Source organism: Xiphophorus maculatus, chromosome 7 (assembly GCF_002775205.1).
Source record: "Xiphophorus maculatus strain JP 163 A chromosome 7, X_maculatus-5.0-male, whole genome shotgun sequence".
NCBI lineage: Eukaryota > Metazoa > Chordata > Actinopteri > Cyprinodontiformes > Poeciliidae > Xiphophorus > Xiphophorus maculatus.
In genome coordinates, this window is record NC_036449.1 from 14,462,232 (window position 1) to 14,485,422 (window position 23,191).

General features: G+C 39.0%; 2 protein-coding genes across 3 annotated transcripts; one reads left to right on the forward strand and one right to left on the reverse strand.

Annotated features, from left to right (window-relative positions):
• Positions 1-104: 104 nt before the first annotated feature.
• On the reverse strand, positions 105-14,336 carry gpr143 (G protein-coupled receptor 143). 2 transcript variants are annotated; one of them, XM_023336358.1, is made up of 11 exons: positions 14,260-14,336; positions 13,033-13,117; positions 9,589-9,850; positions 6,299-6,408; positions 5,135-5,229; positions 4,684-4,776; positions 3,225-3,334; positions 3,014-3,122; positions 2,090-2,207; positions 1,743-1,998; positions 105-674 (listed from the first exon to the last, which is right to left on the reverse strand). In XM_023336358.1, the coding sequence occupies exons 3-11, from the start codon at positions 9,842-9,844 to the stop codon at positions 577-579; spliced, it is 1,245 nt and encodes a 414-aa protein (XP_023192126.1). In that variant the 5' UTR covers positions 9,845-9,850; positions 13,033-13,117; positions 14,260-14,336; the 3' UTR covers positions 105-576. The 2 variants fall into 2 exon arrangements, with proteins under 2 accessions (XP_023192126.1, XP_005799378.2); XM_005799321.3 differs by lacking the exons at positions 13,033-13,117; positions 14,260-14,336 and having other exon boundaries at positions 9,589-10,300.
• A 78-nt stretch (positions 14,337-14,414) lies between these two features.
• LOC102219730 (ankyrin repeat and SOCS box protein 9-like) lies at positions 14,415-23,176 on the forward strand. Its single transcript, XM_023336359.1, has 7 exons — positions 14,415-14,650; positions 14,736-14,815; positions 16,051-16,158; positions 16,480-16,630; positions 17,191-17,325; positions 17,745-17,936; positions 18,049-23,176. Exons 1-7 carry the CDS (start codon positions 14,566-14,568, stop codon positions 18,198-18,200), a joined length of 903 nt encoding a protein of 300 aa, XP_023192127.1. The 5' UTR covers positions 14,415-14,565; the 3' UTR covers positions 18,201-23,176.
• Positions 23,177-23,191: the final 15 nt, after the last annotated feature.

The following is a 23,191-nucleotide window of genomic DNA, read 5'->3' on the forward strand; positions in this document are numbered from 1 at the left end:
TCTACAATGCAGTCTTTCACAACCACTCATAGCAAACAACAAATCTATAAGGTATTTAATACGACGTAAGATAGATTTGTGCAAAAATACATAGACTCATGGTGTGAAATACAATAGCCTTTATTAAAAAAAACACACTGATATGCTTAAAGAATTTGTAGTGCCTTCTTAGCTTATTGATGGGATCCATTTTACAAGATCAGTGCACTAAACAGAGAATTTGCCCATTGGAAAAAAAAGAAATCTCTTCCAGCACTAAAGGTCAATCTGTAATTGGATAACAAAACAAATGCCAGTTTGTTTTGCAAGTTTTACACTACAAGAAAAAAAAAATATTGCTGGGGCTGTTCAGCTGATCGGCAAAAGAAACCCTATAAATACTGCTGAAGGTTTAACATGTTTAGAGGTAAAAAAAAAAAAAAAAAAAAGGTCTTGAAAACAGAAAATTGAATCTACTCTGTCAGAGCAGCTTTCTCAAAAGCAGTTGCCATCGTAACACTTGACTAAAACTACCAAGGTCTAACTTTTAAAACTAATATGATGTAAAAGGGAGGGAGTTGGAGTGGATGAGGCCAGCTAGTGTCTCACAGAGTTCTCCAAGGACTCTCCGTCAGCATCTACGTCCCCTTGTAGCTCGCTGGAAATGTGGATTTCAACTGTACTAGACTCTGAACCTAGCAAGACAAAATAGGGGCAGATTACTCGTTGCTGCACACACTTAAAACGTATTACACAATATAAACCCTGCATAAAATGTAGTTAAAATTCAAGTATTGTTTTTTTTTTTTAGTTTGTTACCACATTGGATGTTCAGCGAATGAATAAAAACCATAAGTCCTTCAGAAGAATAACTTTATTTTTAAAAAGATGTCAGAGGTGCTAGTGACAAGACAAGGTGCACACACAGAACTTTAGTGTTGGAATGAAAATAACAATCGTTTCAGTAGATTCACACATACATACACTACAGTGAAAGTTCACAAGGCACGCCTCTAGCTAAAGCTGATGCAGTGCAATACAACAAACATGCCTGAATGTGGTAGGTAAAATCTCTCAACTAACAGTTTATACCACTTAACTGTCAGTCAGATTTTGCCTCCACTAAAGGATTTCTTTTCTCTCTTTTTAACCGATCAGAAAGTTAACAATATAAGCTTGACAAATATTTATCACAGGATTGTTGCATTCGACCGCATTAGTTGCAGATTTGGAAATTATTTTCCAGCTTATGTGCGTATTTACCATTCCCTCTGCCCCCATTGCTCTCTGCTAATCATCTGATTATCTGTAAATAATGATGCTTAACAAACCTGAATGGAAAGCCACAAAGTCACTGATCAAATTACACAATAAACAAACATGTCTCTCAGCTGTGTATCCTCATACCAAATAGACCGTTAATGTTTCATCCACTTCCGATCGTTATTTACAGACGATCCATAAAATCCCAGAGGAGTGTAGTTTCATTCTACAGCTGCACTATGTTGAGGTCAAAAATAAACGATGCATAACAGAGGTCACCAACAACACTGAGGTAAAAAACAAAATGAATGAATTACTGTCTTTTGTTCTGGTGAGGATCGTTAAAGTCTAACCGTTTATGTTCTCTAAGCGAAGACGTTTGTGGTGCAAATGCATGTTGTAAAGGTGCATGCACGTGATGCTCATGTGTCGTTCTGTTCATGCGCATCACCAGCCCTGATATACTGGAGAGCTGCTTGCACCACTGGCAAGCCAATTACCTTCAGAGAGGACACTGATGGCGTCAGAGTGCTGCTGTCCATTTCCTATCGTGTTCTTCTGCACTTCCTGAACGTGACTCTGGTACAGCAGAGTCGTTCCCACCACTGGGTTTTGTCCGGCCGTGTTAGGCACCGAGGTAGAGCCCGAGTCCCAGGCCAGCTCCCTGCTCCGCTGCGGGTTGAGGTCCACGTCCCAACCCGTCCAGCCGTGGAAGGCCAGGGTGTTGAGGAAAGCCTGCATTGGGTTCAGAATGCCCTGAAAAAGTAAGATGCAAGATAAATAAAAGTAATTAAATGACCATAGAAAAGTATGCGCTATCTGTCTCTAGTATTGCTGTTCAACCAACCATGATGAACCATGTGGTGAGGGCTGCGTTCCTGATGTCTCTCAGACTGTTGTCAGTGACATCTGGCTGCATCTCCAGGTAGAAGAGGAGGCACTCATTGATGATATTTGGAGCCCAGCTAAAATAATTTTTAAAAATTTATCAACGTGAACTAAGATCCAATCTTACAAAGAGCCATTCAACAAAAAACAAATAACCAACAAAGATTACGGAACAGGTTCTAATCAACTGAACAATTTTGCATCATTTTAACTCAAAATACATCAGCAGGGTTTTTTTTTTTACACCAGAAAGTATTTGTGAAAATGTGTAGTTTTTAACCATCATTAAAGCAGGACAGAGTCCTGAAGCACAGCAGAAAACAATATTTGGAAAACAGAGGACTGTGCTGTGTTAAAATTTCTCTAGAAAGAGAAAAACAGATGTGGGAAAAACAGCACACCAACGTTTGGTGACTTTCAGTTGCAAGTAGGCTTTGCTAGTTATACCAGTTAATAATAACCGTGCTAATATTGTAACTCTTCCCACTTATACGCTTTAGAACACTAAAGGTACATGATTACAAAGCAAGACTGTATCTTTGAGTCAATATAATGTTAACTGCTGACAGAAAAACAAACTATTCATTCCAATTGGAAGAGCTGGATTTGGAATGTATGCTATTGGATCTGAATGTAACTGCATAACTGGATTGGATTGAAATGAAATGAGCTGATGTCAATTAATTCTGTACTGTAGCTGTTTGTATGTAACCGAACAGGAATTGAAGCGTCTTCAAAAGATATTTGTTGTAATTTGGTGCCATTTACATAAACTGAGCTAAGCTGGAGGTTTGGGGGGGGATATCTGAAGATAATCGTACAATGTCCATTTAAACGTACAGAGGTGAAAATCTGAGTGGAGCCGTAACAGTCGGCAACTTACCAAACAAAGAACACAAGCATTATTTTAAAGAAGCGGATTTTAATCTCGTTAGCCAGCCGTCTCTCATTTTCTGTATAGATTCCTTGTCGTCCTTTTAATAAGGATGTCACTGTGGAGAGATCAGAAAGTCACCTTTATTTTTTTGTCTTGCAAATATATGTTGCGATGCACTGCCACTTGTGCGAGAGTGAATTGGTAGGGGTGAACCGACCTGCAGAGACGGTCCGGCTAAAGAACACGGGGTTAGCTATGAGGACGAGCAGCATGGGGGCATATGTGGTGATGTAGTGGGGAACAGCGTGCTGGAGGCCTTGTTCACAGCTGCACAAGGAGAGGGAACATGATTTATTCAGCAGTGGAATAAATCATTTGTTTTGACAAGTTGCACTTAATCTGACGAGCTGCTTCCAGAATAATAAAATGTTCACAGAAACACAAATTGAAAAATAAAATATCGATACATTTTTTTTTAATAAAAAATCTGAATGAGAAGTAAGAAGAAGTGGACAAAAACCACACATCAAATGAAATAGAAATTCTGTAGAAACATATATGATTCTAACTCAAGGCTATACAGTCCAATCTTTCTGCAGTTGACTTGTTAAAAAGAGGTAAAAACCATAATATTAATCCAATAAAAAAAAAAAAAAATATTTCTAGTAATCCACTAATTTGTCCCCAGAAATATTTCCTAAATGATGAGAGCGATTCCAAATCGGCTATTTGAAATGAAGTGATGGCGAGTGGTCAAAAATATTACCCAGTTTCAATAGAGCTGCCTAAAGAACTGAGATGTTCTTATAAATAAGAAATAAGATTCTTATTTATAAGAATCTTGTTATTAGGGAAATAATCTAATCCAAAGAGGTATGCAAGCCTAATTTCATTCAGTCCCTGTCAGATTTCGATTTAAGTGTATTGTATTTCATCAGGCATCTCTCAAAGATAATGAAATAATGTAAAAAGAGAAAATATCTTTTGGAAAAATCCCTAGTTTATCCCTCAGGCAACTAAACATTTTTCAAACAGACTCCTTCAGAAATCCTGCATGAACGAGATTCTACACCAGTTTTATCTTGGGAAGAAAAAAACATTTCTGGTTTTATTTACATTTTATTGGAAAATGGCATGCCAAAATGTTTTTTTTTTTTTGCTCCTCAATAATCAGTGGAAAAATATTTATTGACATTTCGGGAATTCACTTTTTCTGTCATTACTGAGCAGAATTGTGCATTCTTCCACTGATGATTTATCTTTTGTGATGAGCATCAAATCTTCAACGTTGGAAGGCCTTCTTGCCATCACCCTAAATTTTAGCTCCATTTCTAGATCCTATGATGTCAGCCACTAAAAAAACATCCCCAGTAAGATTTAAGTCTGTTAGTTGGGATACTCTGATCAACTGAACTGAAAGCACAGAGGAGAAATCCAACAAAACCAGAGCTGTGAGATCTTTCCCTTCTGCTAACGTCAGAATGTCACCAGAGTCATTTTATACAAAGCAGTTCGTGTGGAAAAAAGATTGGAAAAAATATCTTGGATCATTCAATCAATAACTTTATTGTTCTCCAGGATAGAAAGATTATTTGATAAACGATTCTGATGGCTTTCAGCTGCAACACTGAAAGGGGATTTTGATTTATCTTTGGGAAAACAGAAAAGTATCTTACTCAGAGATGGATGGGTAGTAGAGCATGGCCACTCCTTCAACACACAGCAGCACAGCCAGACCCCACGTAATCATGTGGTAGAGGACAATGGTGCTGAGGGGGGAGGAGGAGAGAAAGTCATGAGACTTGGACTCACAGCACAAGTTGCAGGTCTGTTTCTTGTGGATGGTATTTTTTTTGTCTCCTCATAGAAAAAAGAAACAAACAGGCTGCTTTGACAAGAGAGTAGAGGAACATGAGCAGCTATTATCGTGTCATCAAACAGCTCCTCACTCAGAGCCAGGAGTGAAAGAAAGGGACAGAAAAGCATCTTACACATAGAGCTGAAACTATATGGGTGCTTCTCAGTTTTTTTGTTGTTTTTTTTTTTACTTGCTTCGTCCTGTCTTCTACAGGAAGGAGGGTTTGAGGTAATAATGAACCGTGAAGGAGAAGCGAAGCACAAAAGAACCTGATCCCAGCAGAGGTTTTCACCACCAGGAAGACGTCCACGGCGTAGCAGAAAGTCCACCAAAACGAAGCGCTGAAGAACAGCTGGATCCACATCTGTAACACATTGAAATGGATAATTCCCTGCAAAATTCCTGGTTTATAAAGCACAAAATCTATTGTATTTGGTGGCAACTAGCCATGAACCAAGTAGACCTGAGCATGCCAATGTTTAAAAAAGGTATTGATAAAGCTGCCCCTCATGAAGGTTATCAGGTTTGGTCTGCTTGAAAAATAGTTTTCTCTAGAAACACAACACTGCCCCACCCCCACTTGTTGCTTACACATTTTGTTCCTTGCGTTAATCGTCCCTCGGCTGATTAACCAGTCCTGGTCCTGGTATCTTTTTCTTTCCAATCTCAGATTAAAGTGGATATTAGGAGTCAAAATTGGGTTCAAAACTCCTTCCTTTAGGCATTTAAGAGAACCTCATAAGCTCATGGTAATTCTTAGATTAATCGTTATAATTAATACTTTTAATCCCAAATTAAAATTTCCCCTTTTAATTGGTGTGTAAAGCCATGTTGGTGTGGTATCTTTGTTTTTTTAAGATTTTATTTATTCATCAGAGAGTTTTTTTGGTACATTTATCCTGAATATAATAACATAATATTTTTGTGCCGTTGATTACTAGTAGGTTTTTTTTTCTAAATCTCATGCGTCTTGTTGTTAAATAAATTATAATACTGATAAAAATACAGAAATCTCATTATTTCTTTAAATACGCAACAGAGAATGCTCATCAGAACGCCAATAATTCATCCTGCTGATTGATTTTGATAGATTATACTGTTCTGTACATTTTAGTTTTAACTCTTTGTGTAAATACTTTAAAACAGTGATATGCTTACTCGAGATAATCATACCATAAGAGTCTTGTGGTAGCTGGAAACTGTTCAAAATTACAAACTGAGACAATTTACTCCCATCTACTTACTAAGCTCCGATTCGAGCAAATGACCTCCCATGACAACTACATTTTCCAGAATCATGCGTGATTATAAAAAGAAAAAAAAACCTTCCTTGTAATCTTTCAAGCATAAACAAAAGACATGATGTGTGGCTGCAGTGTAACTGAGCTGCTTGACCACATGAAGGTGTTTAAAGGAGCATCTTTTACGCTTACCGCGCTGCCAACACAGAAGGCCTCTGGCGACACGTCCGTGTTGTTGGTCACTGAGATGCCTTCGACGATGCTCGGCAGACCCAGCCACACAGAGGATCTGACAATGATCCCTGAAACAGAGAGAGTCGCATTGAATCTTAAACTGGAGGAGAAGCAGAGTAATCACAAAGGGGCCATGTGGAATTTACCTGGCTTTAATTAGCATTTCAACACATGTTTGCTTTTCTTAGCTGTTTTGGTTTACTGCTTGAATTAATTACTGTCAGTCAGGGAGTCCTTTTAATAGTAGCTTAACATCATGGAAATATGAGCTTATAGCGGATGTATTTTATTGGGGTGTTTCCATTTCCTTCGCGAAATTGGAAAAAAAATAAGGAGGTCTCCTGGAACTTTCACGCAACGCAGAAGGCATGCCGCTCCATGTTTCGTCTGTGTGCTGCTCTAATTCCACAGCAGTGACTGGATCTCACCGGACGTGGAAACACATGACTTCACCTGCTCTACTTCTTGCCAGGAAAAGTGATGAATGAACAGTTCAGGTGTCAGAGCTATGCTTCCTCTGCATGCTGAGCAACAGCTTGGACCGAAGACATGAGAGTCGGAGTCTCCTGGTGTGATAAGCTTTAGTAAAAATCAAGGTATTAGCACCGATATTTGAAATCCTAAATGATTCCAGAATAAGGCTGTATTAAAAAAAAAAAAGCAAATATAATTAATCATTTTATTGCTCACGTGAGAGGATGATGACTATTGCATGAAAGCATTGGATTGAGACCTATTTTTTCCTCTCTAGGAAGCCTAAAAAATTGATTGTTACACACATTTTTGTGCTGAAAAGAAATCTAAAATAACATTGATGCTTAGACTGGAATTGGGCTTAATTTGGTTCTAAAAATTTAAATTTCCCAGATCTCTAAATACAGTTAACTTTATCCAGGATTTCACCAGGTTTGGTAATAATACATAGGCAAAACCACATGAGGGATTTGATCTCAAGATCAAGCATGAATGACTAGTTATGTATGCCCCTAACTTTCTGATGCACACTCACAGTTTGCAGTCCACAAGATGCCTAAGTGCGCTTGTTTCGGATCAGTCGTGGTCACAAAAATCAAGGACAGGCATGGCACGGAAATGAAAGCAGTGTCACCAGTCACTTTTATAAAAGCAAAGCTACGAGCTGCTTAAGCAGCAAACTCCAGACTAGCAAGCAGAGCAGATGATCCAGCTTATTAACCAGCTAATGTCAACTTGCTATACTTTTGTTGCAGCATAAAGAGAAGAATGGACAAAATTTGTCACATTTGAGAAAATACACTTAAATATATTTTTGCTTAAGTCTTTGTTAAAAAGCAATACATAAAATTTGTAATACAATTGCAGCAAAAAAAAAAAAATTTAAATATATATTTTCAACTGAACATTATTTACTGTTTAGAAGTCCGTTACTTGTGTCTTTATGAAGCAAAAAGAAAATTTGATTTGGAAAGAAAATATATAAAAATATATAATGGAATTTGCCAGTCTTCACTGCCCTTTCTTCATTTACAAGATAAATGGAATTGCCTCTTCATTTTGTCAACATTTCCAAAGGGATTTTAGTGCAGCACCATATTACCTTTAACTGTTTTTTTTTTTTTCTGCTGGGTTTTGCAATCTGCAGCTCCTCAGCCACTCTGCAGGGACTCGCTGTAAATCTGACCTCATGGAAATCTAATAATGTTTATGTCTATGATGGCAATAGGAAAGCCAAATTTTACTGCTTTTCCAGCTTCATCCAATATGTGAATGGAGTTTCCAAAACAGGTACTCATAATACAGAGGGAGCAGCAGGTGGGTTTGGCTGCCTGTAAAAGAAATGATTAACAGACGTATATAAACTACTACAAAAACATGGAGTTCACAGCCTCGCAGCACTAAATGAGAGGATATTTCATTTTTATAACTAGAGATCAGAGATACGGGTTGAGGATCAGATTATTTATTCCTGAAGGAAGTAATATTGCTGCACTCGCTCAGTTTTAAATGCACATTGGAAACACATTTGCGTCCTCCTGGCAGGCAGTGTACCCTAAGTGTGAAATCCAGCAGAAATCTAAACATTTTGAACGTATTAGTGGCAAACCAACGTTGTAAAAAAAACAAAACACCCTAAAATAAAAGCTGTGACTCATTCAAAGAGTATTTACAGCAATCAACACTGGTATATTATGTTCTTCCAGATCAGTTTGTATTGTATCCTACGTGGCAAGTGGAGTGTTATTATATATAGTAATTTTTAACAAATGTTGCCAAATTGTCTCCAGAGGAAAGAATAGTCTTTACTGGTCTAACACATTTTGTCATCAGAAAGGATGATGAGCCCGAGTTCACACTTGGTTTGGAATCCTCTTAATATCTAAATAAAATGCTCTTAAATGAAACCAATCTCTAATTGCTTCATGTTCTGAAATCCTGCACGACTTAATTTGTGTATGATGTATATCTGGTGAGAGGGGTTTTCAAAATCAAAGTCTTAAAAACTGCTATATCCATTTTAAATTCTTTGCTTAACAAGTGTGCTCTTAAGAAAAGGCATTGGAAACTAAAAGATGTAGATAGTGCAGCGCTTTTGAAGTGCTTGGACAAAACAGCGCCTCCTGCCGGCATATATGATGGTTGACAAATATGGTACCAATTTTGGAATAAATGAATTTTTTGTACATAAAAAAAAAATATAATTTGCTGCAAACAAAAACTTTCTACATATTTCTTTTAAAAATAATAAAAAGAGGCAAAAATCTAACTTCCTACATAAAATATAATTTACTTAATCGGTTTTTGACCAAAAAAACAAACAAACAAAAACCCCCAGCGGTTTTAATAATTTTTTTTCTTTTGTTATTGTTGTTTTGTTTTTTTTGCTCAGTTTATTTTCGATGGACCAGCGACCTATCCAGGGTGTTCCCCGCCTCTCGCCCGTAGATTGTCCAGATTTTTCATAACTTATCTCTGATCAGGAAAATTTAAAACCTAAATATCCTCAGACCCTCTGGGTTGTGACTAATTAGTCAAAATTTCAGCTTAATTATAAGGGTGATACACAAAAGTTTTCAAACTCTTTTTTTGTTGTGCAACGAAGGGGTTAAAAGAAACTATTCATGTGCGTAATCAAACCCAGAACCACGCTGTGAAAAAGTAGCTCCTTCACCACCACCCCTTTTTTTCCTTAGACAGAAAAAGAAGAAAAAAATATATATATAAAAAGATAGAAAACTACATCGGCTGCTTTTGATGATTGATTTGTTTACCTGTGCATCCCAGTATGTCACATATACTGATGATGAACAATATTCTGGAGGAGGAGGCGGGCCTCGGCAGAGGGTACTGTCCTAGTCTCCTGTATCCTTTGCGCTTCGGCAGAACCTGCAGAACAGCGAACATGAGGCTCAGAGCGGCGCTGCCCAGACTCAGAGCCCCGAACAGGACGGGCTGGAAGGAGACTGCGAACTCCGTGGCAGCGTCCCGGTTCGGGCAGCAGAACGTCTCCAGCCGCGGGGAGGCCATCGCGGACTGCGGGGCGATGCGGAGGAGGAGAAGGAGGGAGAGGAGAAGACGGTGTTCGGAGGAGGAAGAAGAAGGGGAAAGGAAAAGAAAAAGGAAATGACTGAGTCCATGAGGCAGCTCTCCTCGACAAATCACGGGGTTGAATCATCATGTGCTTCTGTTTAATCCCTGAAGTTGTAGCTTAAGTCTGCCGCACAATGCAAGGCACCGACAAAGGGCTGTTGTATGAAAGAGACTGATTATGTCGGCAGAAGCAGACTTAAAGTTTTCTTTTTAATTCTTCGTTTAACCAATGTGGGGGTAAAATGTAGAGGTCAAATAATAACATCAACTTCAAATGGAGTTAAAACAGTCACACAAGTGAAGCCTAACTTTATCAGTGCACGCATTAAAAACATAAATAAGTCACAAGAATCTGCAATGTTTACGGTGTCCTTCAAATTCTGAATTTTCTCCAGTCGGCCGCACTTTGACTGGGCCATAGCCTACACTTAATCTACCAGGGGTCTCAAACTCCAGTCCTCGAGGGCCGCTGTCCTACAGTTTTTAGATGTGCCGCAGGTACAAAACACTGGAATGAAATGGTTTAATTATCTCCTCCTTGTGAGGGTCATTAGCCTCACCAATGACCTAATTATTCCATTCAGGTGTGGTGCAGCGGAGGCACATCTAAAAGTTGCAGGACTGCGGACCCTCGAGGACTGGAGTTTGAGACCCCTGATTGGTTGTATTCCTGGCTGAATGTTTAGTGCCAACCTGCTGAAAGGTAAACAGGCCTCTGATCAAATCTCAAGTCTTTAGTTCCTCCCCTCCCTTTTAAAGAAAAGCAGCTGCCCAGCATGATATTGCCACCACCATGTTTCACTGGCCAAGTGCAAAGGTATGACCCCATATTGTACTATACCAGATCAGTTTGCTGTGTGCCCTAAATGGCTTGTGGCATCTGATTATTTGTTCTCCATGCTAAGGTTGTCACTTTAAGTAGTAGATATGCAGTTGTGTTAAACACTCTTTCTATCATCGGATGATGACTTGAACATAGCTCTTGAAAATGTTCTAGTTTATATTTTATAACAATTACATTAAATTACACACAAATGTACCCTATAACAATTAAGTGAGTTCTAATTTAAGTGCAATTAGAGTTAAAAGAGCTGAATGTGATGCCACATTTTTAGAGGATGAAAACCGTGTATTGTTTAGTGGATATAAATACTTTTGTGGGAAGATGTACATTCTAACTGAATGCCTTCCTCACCTATGCTTCGTAAAGGCTCATGTATTCTGTGTTGTTTTGTAGTGTTTGGCTAAATAAAGCATGCCTGGTATCTGACAACTGTACATCTCAAGCCCAGAGGCGCCTGCATCACTTCCAGTTGGGAAATGAATGTTTTTTGTAGATACACTCTAAAAACTGCTGGGTTAAAAACAAATAAGGTTCCAGATCTAGGTTGATTTAAAACAAAAAGTTTGTTTTATGGGCTTGACGCAGTATACTGAGTAAGGTTTCTAACCCAAGGAGAGTCATATCAGGGGTAGAAGTGACAATTTCATATTTCTGACCCAATATTTGCTTCAAGACAGGATGGGATGTCTGTGTTGTCATTATCATTCTAATTGAGTAACAACAAGATTTATGCGATTGAGCTCAGCAAAAAATACAATTAAATGCAGAATTTAATAGTTAGATATAAACTGAAATTAAAGGGAAAAAAAACTTTATGTAGCCAATCAGTGTCTCTTCCTTCCTCTGTGGGGCTGGGAAGCTGCTGAACTATGCAGCATGTCAGTACACTCTCAATGGCGTGTAGTAGAAGGCTAAAAGCAGCTTTTGTGGAACAGGTTTTTTTTTCCTGAAGACCCTCAGGAGGTAAAGTCTCTGCTCTTTTTTTTCTGCAGCTGCTTGGTATTTCCCCTAACCCTCCCGGAGCCGATCATCCTCCAGTTCCAGAAAACCAAAAACTGAGAGAGCCACTCCACGCAGGTCCTGTTGATCACAACCGAATGGATGTCCACTTTTCTCCACTTGAAGTAAATAACCAACTCCTTTGTTTCGAAGCAGAGCGCTTCCTCTGCAGCACTCAGAAAGCCGTTTGGTAGTTTTTTTGTTTTGTCCCTGCAGCATAAACCCAGCATTCGGGTCAAAGAAATAACCCAGCAGTTTTTAGAGCGTGCTGGAAAATTAATCTGCCACTCCTGTTGGCTTCAGTGTCTACATGCCCAAGCTTGGGCTTATCATATCTTTTTTCTGTTTGTGTGGTTTCCATTTTTAAAAAGAAAAGCAAAACCTGTTAAATGAAAATATCACAAAAGATTTGGGGTGACAGACAAGCTGTAAATGTAGAAAGTGTTGTTCTGCTGTCTGAAACTTATTGTCTGTACGCTTTTCTCCACATACAGAAAGCCAGTTTGTTTTGAAACATTAATATTCGTGATGTGAAAAGTTTGAAATAAGATGGCACTCCCTTCATCACAGTAATAAAATAAGGGACCCTTATGTTTTGTAGATTCATGCTTAAAATTGGATAAGAACTGGACCAACACATAATCACTTTGCATGGGGATTTGTGGTCATGTGCATGAGTCATATGTGCAGCGAAATCATGTGCACATGCAGGTCTATAGCCTGTACATTAATGCAGCCATCCTCATGTCATTCTCATGCCACTCAAGATCAATAGCTCTATAGACTTTCTTTTGACTGTTTAAAAGAAACATTTTTATGTTTTACATAAAAATGTATCTATAATGAAAAAAAATGTGAATAAACACAAAATTAACTTTAACGCGACCTGAGTTATGCATCATCCCTCAAAGAAAAATGTCCAAAATCCTTACAAACTACAGACTTAAATCATGTGAAAAGATTGCAAGGTTTTGTTTCATCAACATGAGCACATAAGAAAAGTAAGGATGAATCTAGACTTTTGCATAGTGCTGCATATAATTTATTTTGGGGAGTATGAGCTTAAAAAAATCTATAACTTGACGGGAAGTTGTAAGTAAACTACAAAAAATAATAATAATAATAATAAAATCAGGAAACAGTAGTTTCTGTAGTATGTAATACTCTCAAAATGAACAACACATGTAGTGTTGACCAGAATAAAAAAACCATAAAGCTAAATTAGGTTCTTCTGTTGTAAGGATGAACATTAGCTGCACCCTGCCTGCTAAGGTCAGCTTACCCCTGCATGTGTGCATCAGGCAACCCCACACCCTGTCCTGATCCAACAGAAGTCAGCTGCTAGATGTGCTCACTTGGCTGGAGATCTGAAACAAAGCATCAAGGACCTTCAAAGAATCAGTAAAACAGAGAGGGCATTCATACAGTTGGTACAATTGTATTCTAATCCATGCCTTCCCTGACACGCCACAGAGTTAATTGTGTGTCTGGCTTGCAGCCTGCTGCCAGGGATTAATAAAACCCAGGGGCAACACAGTTAGACTTTTGACTTAATCTGAACATTTGCTCTCTGTGGCTGCCCTCTGCTGGCCTGCATGCACTGTAATAGTACAGTAGCACTAAAGAACTCTTAGGTGGACAACACAAGGCAATAATGGTGAGAATATTTTACGTACAGCTAGAACAAATGAAAGAGAGTCTGCAGTCTGCTGTGTCTTCAACTGGAGGAACTCTGGCAGTTTGTTTTTGTGTAGAGCACAGAAAAAAAATCAACATATCACACATTTAAGTAACGTCAAGATTTATGTTTGTTAGACTGCTAACACACAGAAATGAAATATTGTTATGATAGAATAGTTCTAAATTTTGTATATTTCTTTGTTAAGCTAAAAATGATAAATCTGTCAACATCTTGTACAGTCAAATTTGGACTCAGAACTCAGAAATAAAAAAGAAAGTATGGAAGATATGTCCAAAAATGCAAATAAAGTAGTTTAAGTGTACTCTATGACATGTTACTAAAGTGTTGTAGCTATTTAACAAATTCAATTTTACACTTTGCAACCTGCACCTGATCAGACGTGCCTCCATTTGGGAAATTATATGACATCACAAACTCAGATAATTTTGTTATGACTGCATGGATGGTGGAATAGATGTTCAATTGGGTTATAAATTGTTCAAATATTCCCCACCATTAAAGGTTAATGTTAAACTAGTTTCACTGTGGGTCCTACTCAGTAAATACAAAGCACTGACCTAACCATTACTGCTAAGTCAGTCATGGTTCCCTTATCAAAACAATGTAAATACAAATCTGGAGAATCACTTGTTGATGCTGATCATTAAATATATCATGTTTTGACTTGAAGTGTCAGGAGGCTAAAGCAAGTTAAGTTAAAGCAAGACATTAGAGAACTGAAATTTCTGTACAGGAAATGACTTTATAATCAGAAAACACACATAAAATAAAACAACAACAAAACTATAGTTTAACATTTTTACTTACCTAAACTGATCCAGTTTGCCCAAATTTAAAATCTTAAGTCAGACTCAACAGAGGAAAAATAGTCACGTTACTTCCTAGAGATAATGGGTGTGGATGTGCGGTGTCAAATTTCAACAAAAAATATTACCAACAGGCTTAACTTGCTTCTCCTTCTCCATCTGCACTCCAATTGGTCAGAGCTGAGTCATTACAGTCCTTCCTGCAGGAAGGAAATAGCATGAAAACATCAAGAACTGCTCTCACAATAGGACAAAAACATATTCCAGTCTGACAAAAGGGAAACCAGGACATTAAAACAGGTGAAGTATGTCTGCTGGAAACAAAGAGAGACAGCAAAACACAGCATGTCCAGGAGCAGCAGCTGTTTATTTCTCCAACCCTTTGATGAGTGGTGAGTTTAATACTTTTAATATGTTATTACAGTAGACATGTATATCACTTCAAAGTCTGTGCAACTTTTTGCTTTTCACATGAAGATGTTGAAGCCGACTGGTCTCCGATTCACGATGCAGCCTTCAATGGAAGCGTTCTGCGTCTGCAAACACTCATTGCTCAGGTAAAGTTTAACTTCTGGAGTTAAAATGGTAAAATTCTAATCAGGTGCTGCTGCATGAGATTCTCATTTGTGCCAACGGGACGCACGTTCCTATTTCAAACGTTAGTTTGTGATAATGCTGCAAAGCTTTAATGTTTTTCACTACTTGCAGTGCCTTGCAAGTGCTTCCTTACCTTTGATCTTTTGCATACTTTTTCATGTTACAGTCAGAAATAACTGTGGAATTCTATGGGGACTTACAGAAACTAGTGCTATTTCTTTTATTTAACATTTTTATTAAAAGAAACAAAAGTGTGCATTTTTTTAATCCTGCCTCTCTGAGTTAACACTTGGTGAAACCACTTTTTGTAGTAAACACAACTACATGCATTTTGGGGCATGCCTCTACTAGCTTTGCACGTCTCCAGATTGAAACTCTAGTCCAAATTTATAAGATGTAGTTGCTTCTACGTAAAAAAGCTCCTGTTCAGACACACTGGATGGATCATTAATTTTCAAGTCTTGCCACTGATTGGATTTCCAGTATCTGAGATATTTACTTCTGCATCTGCAGACTTGCAGATGTATTTCTTTCCAGTAACACTGAACACTAACCCATAATGCCATCCTGCAACCAGCACATTTCCCTGTGAGGATTGTTGATCAGACTGATGTGAATTGTGGTTTTTTGATGCTTGCCTGAGTTTTCACAGGCCTCTTTTCCTACTAAGACGTGGTGGACAAAAATACGTTTGTATATTTACAGTTGAGCCATTTTGAGATGGCAAATTGATCCGTCATCGATGGGATTTTGAAGCTTGAGACAATGTTTTCTAACATGACTTAGAGAACAAATAAAGTTGCGGCACTGTGCACATCTTCCGACAAACGGTGGCCGAATCAGGTGCTGCACAGCTGAACGACATCCATCAAGCAAAAGGCCTATAAAAGGTGTATTAATACTAAAATCAAATTACAAATTTGGACTCTATTTACTAATTAAGTGGCTTCTCAATGTAGTTGATTGCACTGACTATATGAAGGTATAGAGGATAAATACAAGCTTATATTGATTTGTCTCATTCTTCTTTCCACTATTCTGCACTACTTTGTGTTAGTCTATCACAAAACATTCCAATAAGATAAATTGACTTTTGTTGTGTTAATGTGTCAAAAGTGGTGTGAATACTTTTGCAGGGCACGGTCTGTGCAGCCACTTTTCGGGAGTGAATTTATGTGTCCTGGTGCGTTCACAGGGAATATGTGTCAATCTAAACACACTGGACCAAGTCTCTCCCCTTCATGGAGCATGCCTGCAAGGCCACACAAACTGTGCCAAGCTTCTGGTGGAAAACGGAGCAAATGTAAGAGATTTACAACCCACAGAAATGAGAAAGAATTAAACAGAAAGCACCATCAAATTAAAACTTCATGCCTTTCTTTTGTTTTAGAATTTCTTCAATAAAGTCTGTAATTCTTGCATGTTAACAGCGATATTTAATTATTGCCCGGCTTAACCTGAAGACGACTGAAATGAGTGAAAAATTAACCAAATACACATAGCAGCACACAGGCAAATGTAGCTATTAGCAAGCAAAAATGTGCAATGCAAAGCAGAGGCCAGGTGTACTGTTCAAAGTTTTAATACATTGCTGTTTTTTTTTTTTTTTTTTTTTTTACTTCAGGTTAACAACACAACTGTGGACGGACACACTGCGTTAACAGAAGCTTGTGCCAGGGGCCATGTGACCTGCGTCTCTCTGCTTCTCCAGCATGGAGCAACCCCCCGGGGCACCAGCCCGTCCAGTTCTCCAATCCACTCGGCTGCAGCAAAGGGTTAGAGGTCACATTCCATAGCATGTGCTTGCATAATCTCTGCTGAGCTTAGCCAATGCTAGCAGAAATAGCAAGAAATAAAGAGAGAGAGAGATGTATGAATGTAGGAGTGTCAAACATATTAGGAAGCTGAAGATTTCAGCTGGGGCTGCCCAGTGGCGCAGTTGGTAGCACTGTTGCCTCCTGGGTTCAATTCCCGTCATCCCGGCCCGGGGTCTTTCTGCACAGAGTTTGCATGTTCTCCCTGTGCATGCGTGGGTTCTCTCTGGGTACTCCGGCTTCCTCCCACAGTCCAAAAACATGACTGTCAGGTCTCTCTAAATTCTCCCTAGATGTGTGTGGGGGTGTGTGTGTGCGTGGTTGTGCATGGCTGTTGTCTGTGTTGCCCTGCGACAGACTGGCGACCTGTCCAGGGTGTACCTTGCCTCTCGCCCGGAACGTTAGCTGGAGATAGGCACCAGCACCCCTCCTAACCCCACTAGGGACAAGGGTGATAGTAAATGGATGGATGATCTCAGCTGCATCAGTTCTCATTTTAGTGACTGTGTTTCTCTCCCCAGGTCACCCTGAGTGCATTGAAGCGCTTGTTCAGTACAGAGCAGATGTGGATCAGGATATTGATTCATTAGGGTCTCCTCTTCATGTTGCGTGCTCCAATCAGCAACTGAGCTCAGTGAAGAAACTCCTTCAGCTCGGTGAGGAGGCGTCAGGTTTCAACTTTTATCCTCACAAACATTCATTACAGCTTTAGACTGATGATGGACCGAAATAACCTAATTCACTTGTAATGAGGCAGAAAGTGTTTTTCTTTTTCTTTTGCATTTGAATTAGATGGTTTCAAAATGACTCTGAATTACCTCTTTGAAAGTTATCAAGTAACTTTCCCTTAATTTCCATCAGACATGTAACCATCGATGAACAATTACTCTCCCTAAAAAGAACGAAATGTTTAAATAAAACGGACAGTATCAAAAGTGTGGTGTGCATTTATATTCAGCCCCACAAGATAAGAGAAATCGCAACATATAAAATTGCAAATGTGGAAAAAAAAATATCAAAATGCTACAATGGAGTGCAGTGAATTATTTTAAATTCCTTCCCTCTCCCACTACAGGTGCCGATGCTAACAAGAGCGCTTCTGGTGACTCCCCTCTGCACATTGCTGCACGTCTGTCCAGCCCTGAGCTGGTTTCTGCCCTCCTCGACCACGGAGCAGACCGGCTCCTGGTGAACTCAGAGGGCAAGCGGCCTCTGGACCTGGTTTCTCCTGACAGCCCAGTGGGGCGACTGCTAAGAGAGACAGGAGGTATTCAGTTCACAGTTACAGAGTGAAATAACAGAGATGCGTGGGCGTCCAACGCCCTTTGTACTGATGGGACTGTAAGCACATAATCAAACCCTCTCTCTGATGACCCCAGCAGTGTCTCCTTTAAAGCAGCTGTGCCGGCTATGCATCAGGAAAACTGTGGGGAAGCACAGGATGGGTGGGATTCCTGACCTTCACTTCCCCACAAAGCTGATACAGTATCTGCTCTACCAATCAGAGCAGAGGGACGCTCACAAACACTGAAATCACCTCCATCTTTCAACCCCAAACTCTGAGCCTTTTCACATTCAGGCCAGCAGGGGGGGAACTTGCACAACCTGGCAGGATAATTCCACCAGTAGAGACTCAAGATGAGTGTGAACTGATTTATTATGTAAATAGACAAACTTCTTGTTGGAAGATGCTTTTATAAAATATTCATTAGCAATAACACACATCAAATGAAAATAAAATCAAAGCCCACAAACCTCTGAAAGAGTAACTTTAGCACAACATATAAATCCTCATTAATGCTGCATTTCTTTCCATGTTGTAAATCAAAGCTGAATTTTATAGACGTATTAAAATACAAGAGACAAATGTTCCTAGTAATTTATTTTCCAGCTAAGAAACAAATCTAACAATTAAAACAAAATACACAGAATACCTTAAATAAAAGTTCCCATGTCTCAGGTGGTTTCCTCTGAGTTGGATAAAAATGTATTTAAAATCTTTAATGTTTTATCTATAAGCATTGCTGCTTGAATTGAACTACTTGAAAGCAATGTTTCCAATTCTGTTCTCTTTTAGTTTGTAGTGCTTGTTTTTTCCATTTTCAACCGTTAATAAGATGCCACTAGATTTGCAAAGTATCTCAAGATGACCTTTGTTGTGAATTGGAATTATGCAAATAAACTGAATTGAAATCTAATCTACTGCTGATAAAAAATAACGCCTTTGACACACAAAATGCACCTTTGGCATAGGTGCAACAGGTGCACACACCCTTGCACACACCCCTGCAATCAGTGTGTGTAAGGGTGAACACTGATTACATAAGGCAATAGAATAATCTCGTTTTTGTTTCATTGTAAAAATGAAAGTGTTTAGGTTGTATGTTTTTAGCTCACAAGATAACGTACTACAGCAAATCAATATACAAAACGACACAGAAAGCAGCTTTAAAAACAGGATTGAGATAGTACTGTGCACCTGCTATTTTACTTTATTCGGTGTGGCTCTTAGTAATGGGATTCAATGAGTTATTCTGGTATCCATGTTATCTTAATTTCCCAAAATGCAGCATTGTGGAGTTGTTGTCATTTACTGTAAAATACAATGAAATAACAATATCTTGATTTGATGAAGTCTTCTCTAGCTTGTAACAACATCCTTCCTCATACTCGAAAACACTGACCTCTGATCAGAGTTTGTCATAATACCAGAGGGACTGAAAGTAGAAAGCAAGTTTATAATTTCACTGCAAGAAAACACCAATGCTTAGCAGCATAGCAGATGTCACTGGAATAAACTGGGCTTTTTGGTCCTACTTGATCTTTTTCACATTTTTGCTATATTATAGCCACTAACTTAAGTTTTGTTGGCATTTTGTACAATAGACCAACAATCAGATCAATTTCTGCCTCAATACTAAGGTCTGATCTCCATCGGACCTGTAGAATCAAGAAACTCTTTTAAAGAAAATCTGACATGGAGTAGGCTAAAAGATCTCAAAAGCAAGACACATGGCCTTATCAAAAGAATCTCTCAAACAGATAGGAAACAAGTCACTGACATCTAAAACTTTGTGATTTCAGTGGTCGGAAAAACACTGTACAAGTCCAGTCTATTTGCTGTTTATCATTCATCAGTCTGGAAGGATTAAGCTCAGTGTTGAGAATGTAGCAATAAGGAACTCTATGGGGGAACTGTAAGAAAACAAATGACTGCTGACCAAACAGAACACAAAGGTCAAGCTTCATACCCCCCCAAAACTCCACCCCCCCAAAAAGCAAACATCTTGATAACTTTTGAGAAAACATAAAGACACAAAATTAATAGGAAAAAAGTGGAGCATAATGAAATGTGTGTTCTGTTACATCTGCTGTTTTACTAACAGCATTTCAGAGAAGACTATTTTATTGGGAGTGAAACACGGTGGTTGTAGTGTGATAGTCTAGGGTTGCTGTAACTGATGGAATCTGCTCTTAACCAGAAAATCCAGGAGGAGGATGTTCAGTCAGAAGTTGGTGACCTTAAACTCAAGCACATTTGGGTCGTGCACACTGGCAATGATCGGCATGACAAGCTGGACTTGCTTTTTCACATATGTACCAGGGTTATTTGGATAGCCTACCTCAAAAATTAAATGCATCTTTCGAAACTCTATTTGAATTTATCTAGTTAATTTTGTCTAAAATTTACATTTGCTTGATTGGCTGAAATGTGAAATAAGTTTCACGGCATTTTATTAATTTTGCTTTTTTAAAATAAAAATCTGGAGAAGTTGTGTAAACAACAACTTTTAACATTTATTACATATTCCCAATGGGATTTAGATCTAGAATTTGATTGGGCCATTCATAGTTGTTTGATTTAAACCATTTTATTATATCTCTGGCTATATTTTAAGTGTTGTACCTTCTCTCAAATCTCAGTTCTTATAAATCCTCTTAGTAAATTTCTTCCAGCCATTTCTCTCTATTTGGCTCCATTTCTGACCAGCTTCCCAGTACTGCCAACGAAAAGCATCCCCGCAGGATGATGCTGTCACTACTTTTTACAGTCAGAATGGTGTAATCAGGGTTTTGTTTTTGCCTGAACTCACTGCAGCACTTTCTCCTGCCACTGAATGGCTTCTGGCAAACTGAAAATGTGACTTCCTCTCATACGTCCTCACGTAAATTCATCCTCTCACAATTTGAAATGATGGATTTAATTAGGTTGTGTATTGTAAGCATTGATCTAACCAGTTCATTCACAGTGATGTGTATAGAGCTAGTTCCTCCATGGAGATTAACATTGTCTACATGGCGACCAAAGCGAAAGTCACTCAGCTCGCCCACATCCTCCTAGTTTAAATGCAGCTCTCATTAAGTTTGTATTGATCCTTTTGTTCCAATTTGCCAACCAAACTAAATCATCGCCTGCTTTCCAAATGCAGCACAAGTGCCCAGGAGTCAGAAACACACTGTGGCATGTTTCGATTTTACTGGTTGTTTAATGTAAAAATCAATTTCCGTGGAGAAGCCCCCTAACTCCTGCAGCTGCAGGGAAACACATATTGTAAACACGGCTCAGTAGTTAGTTGGATCGTGACAAATTGGTGAGAGGACTCTGTCAGGGAATGGCGGTCACGTGTCCATTTGAAGAACGATCCACTTCAGTCATGGTTGCATTTCCGATGGAGGGTGCTCCTCGTCCTCGCAGTGCAGCCTGATGTTTTCCTACATTTAGCCAGGTACGCCGCAGCACTCAGCTGCACTTAAAATCAGCCTATGTATGTGTGATACCAAAGCTTTTACTAGTATTCTCCAGAGAAACACACTCCATTAACCCCCCATCCTTTTCCTTCCTTCCTGTTTCTCTATATACAGTGGCACTTTCTACCCCCAAACAAATTTCCAAATGGCCGTTTTCGTGAGGAATTGAGGAGAAACTTGCACACGAAAGAGCAAGTTTGCATCTAGTGAAAGCGTCTCTATCATACTTCCATCTTTCTTTGACAAACTACAGGAGAACAAGAATATGAAGATAAGGAGGCCGCATGCATACACAGAAACAACCGTGATCACAGAGGCATTCACATCCCATCAAATATTTTGTATTACAAACTTTAATGCATTTTAATGAAAATTTGTAGTCATCCCACCTAAATTAATGCTTTGTAGAACCAGCTGTCACTTCTACTACAAGTTCTTTTGGGGGTGTTTCACACTAACTTCATTCATAGAAACTGGATATTTTGTACTTCTTTGCAAAATATCCCAACCTCAGTCAGACTGGATGGAGAACATCAATTTCAGCATAAATGTTTAATTGCTGCCACTGATTCTCAATTGGATTTTGACCTGGACTTTGCTTGGGGGATTGTTCAAATCACACTTTCATCTAAATCTTCTCCCTGTGGCCCCGCCTATGGGGTTCTGGTAGTTGTGCTGCTGAAAAGTGATCTTGTGAATCAGTCTTAAAACCTACTTCCACATCCCTGTTAAACACATTCCCATATCATGATGAAGCCTCCACCGTGTTTCACAGTGGGGATAATCAGGGTGGAGTGCAGTGTGCAGTTTTTCTCTACACAAAGAGTGTCCCTTATGTTTGCAGTTACCCATAAATGGCTTATAGAAAACTGCAAATTCAAGTTGCTGTGACTTTCATTCAACCAGGGCTTTGCTCTCGTCTCTTTCCAAATTTTAATTAAGGTTTGGCTCTTTACAGCTCCTATGGAGTTACCACTGGTCTCTTGCCTGCTTTGCAAACATTCTGCCCTCTTGCCCTTAGTCAAACCAATTTAGGGAGGGGAGCAAAAGGGGCTAACTATAACTGCACACCACACTTTTCGGATTTTTATGACTGAAAAAGTTGAAAACCAAGCTGCATTTCTTCCCACTTCAAAGTTACACAACTTCAAGTTGTTCAATTACATAAACTTCTAATAAATAAATTGATGTTTGTGGCAGTAAAAGGGGTCTGAATACTTTTTCAATGTACTGTAGCTGAAGCCTTCAAGAGTCAAACATTCAGTGGTATCCAACGAAAAAATAAAATGGAATTTTTTAACAATCAAAGCAGGATTAGCTTTCTCATGTTACACAAATCACTCCAAGTGGCAACCACCCACCGCAAACAAACGGCGGTTGTTGATTTCAGTCATCTCTCGGGTTTGCAAACATCTAATAACGAGCTCACTCCTCACACTCCGGCTCGCGTCCTGATTGCTCCGAGCTGGATCTTGTTACTGATATCAGCGCTTCCCACTAAGATACAAGTGGGTTGTGCCACGTCCTTGTGCTCTGCCAGTAATTGCTTTGGTATTTTTAGTTGAGTTTAGTGTTGGGGTAATTAAAATAAAATGAGGTGGTGGAGACGCAGTTCTCTCATGGGCTCCTGGGTCTGAGCGTGGAGAAGTTTAGTAAGGTCATTCGCTGCGATGTTTTCAATTACAAAGCTTCGTTTTAATGGGAGCTTATTAAAGAGAGGGAATAATTTTGCATAACTGGGCAACTTTAGAGGCTGAAATAGCTGGAGCTGAA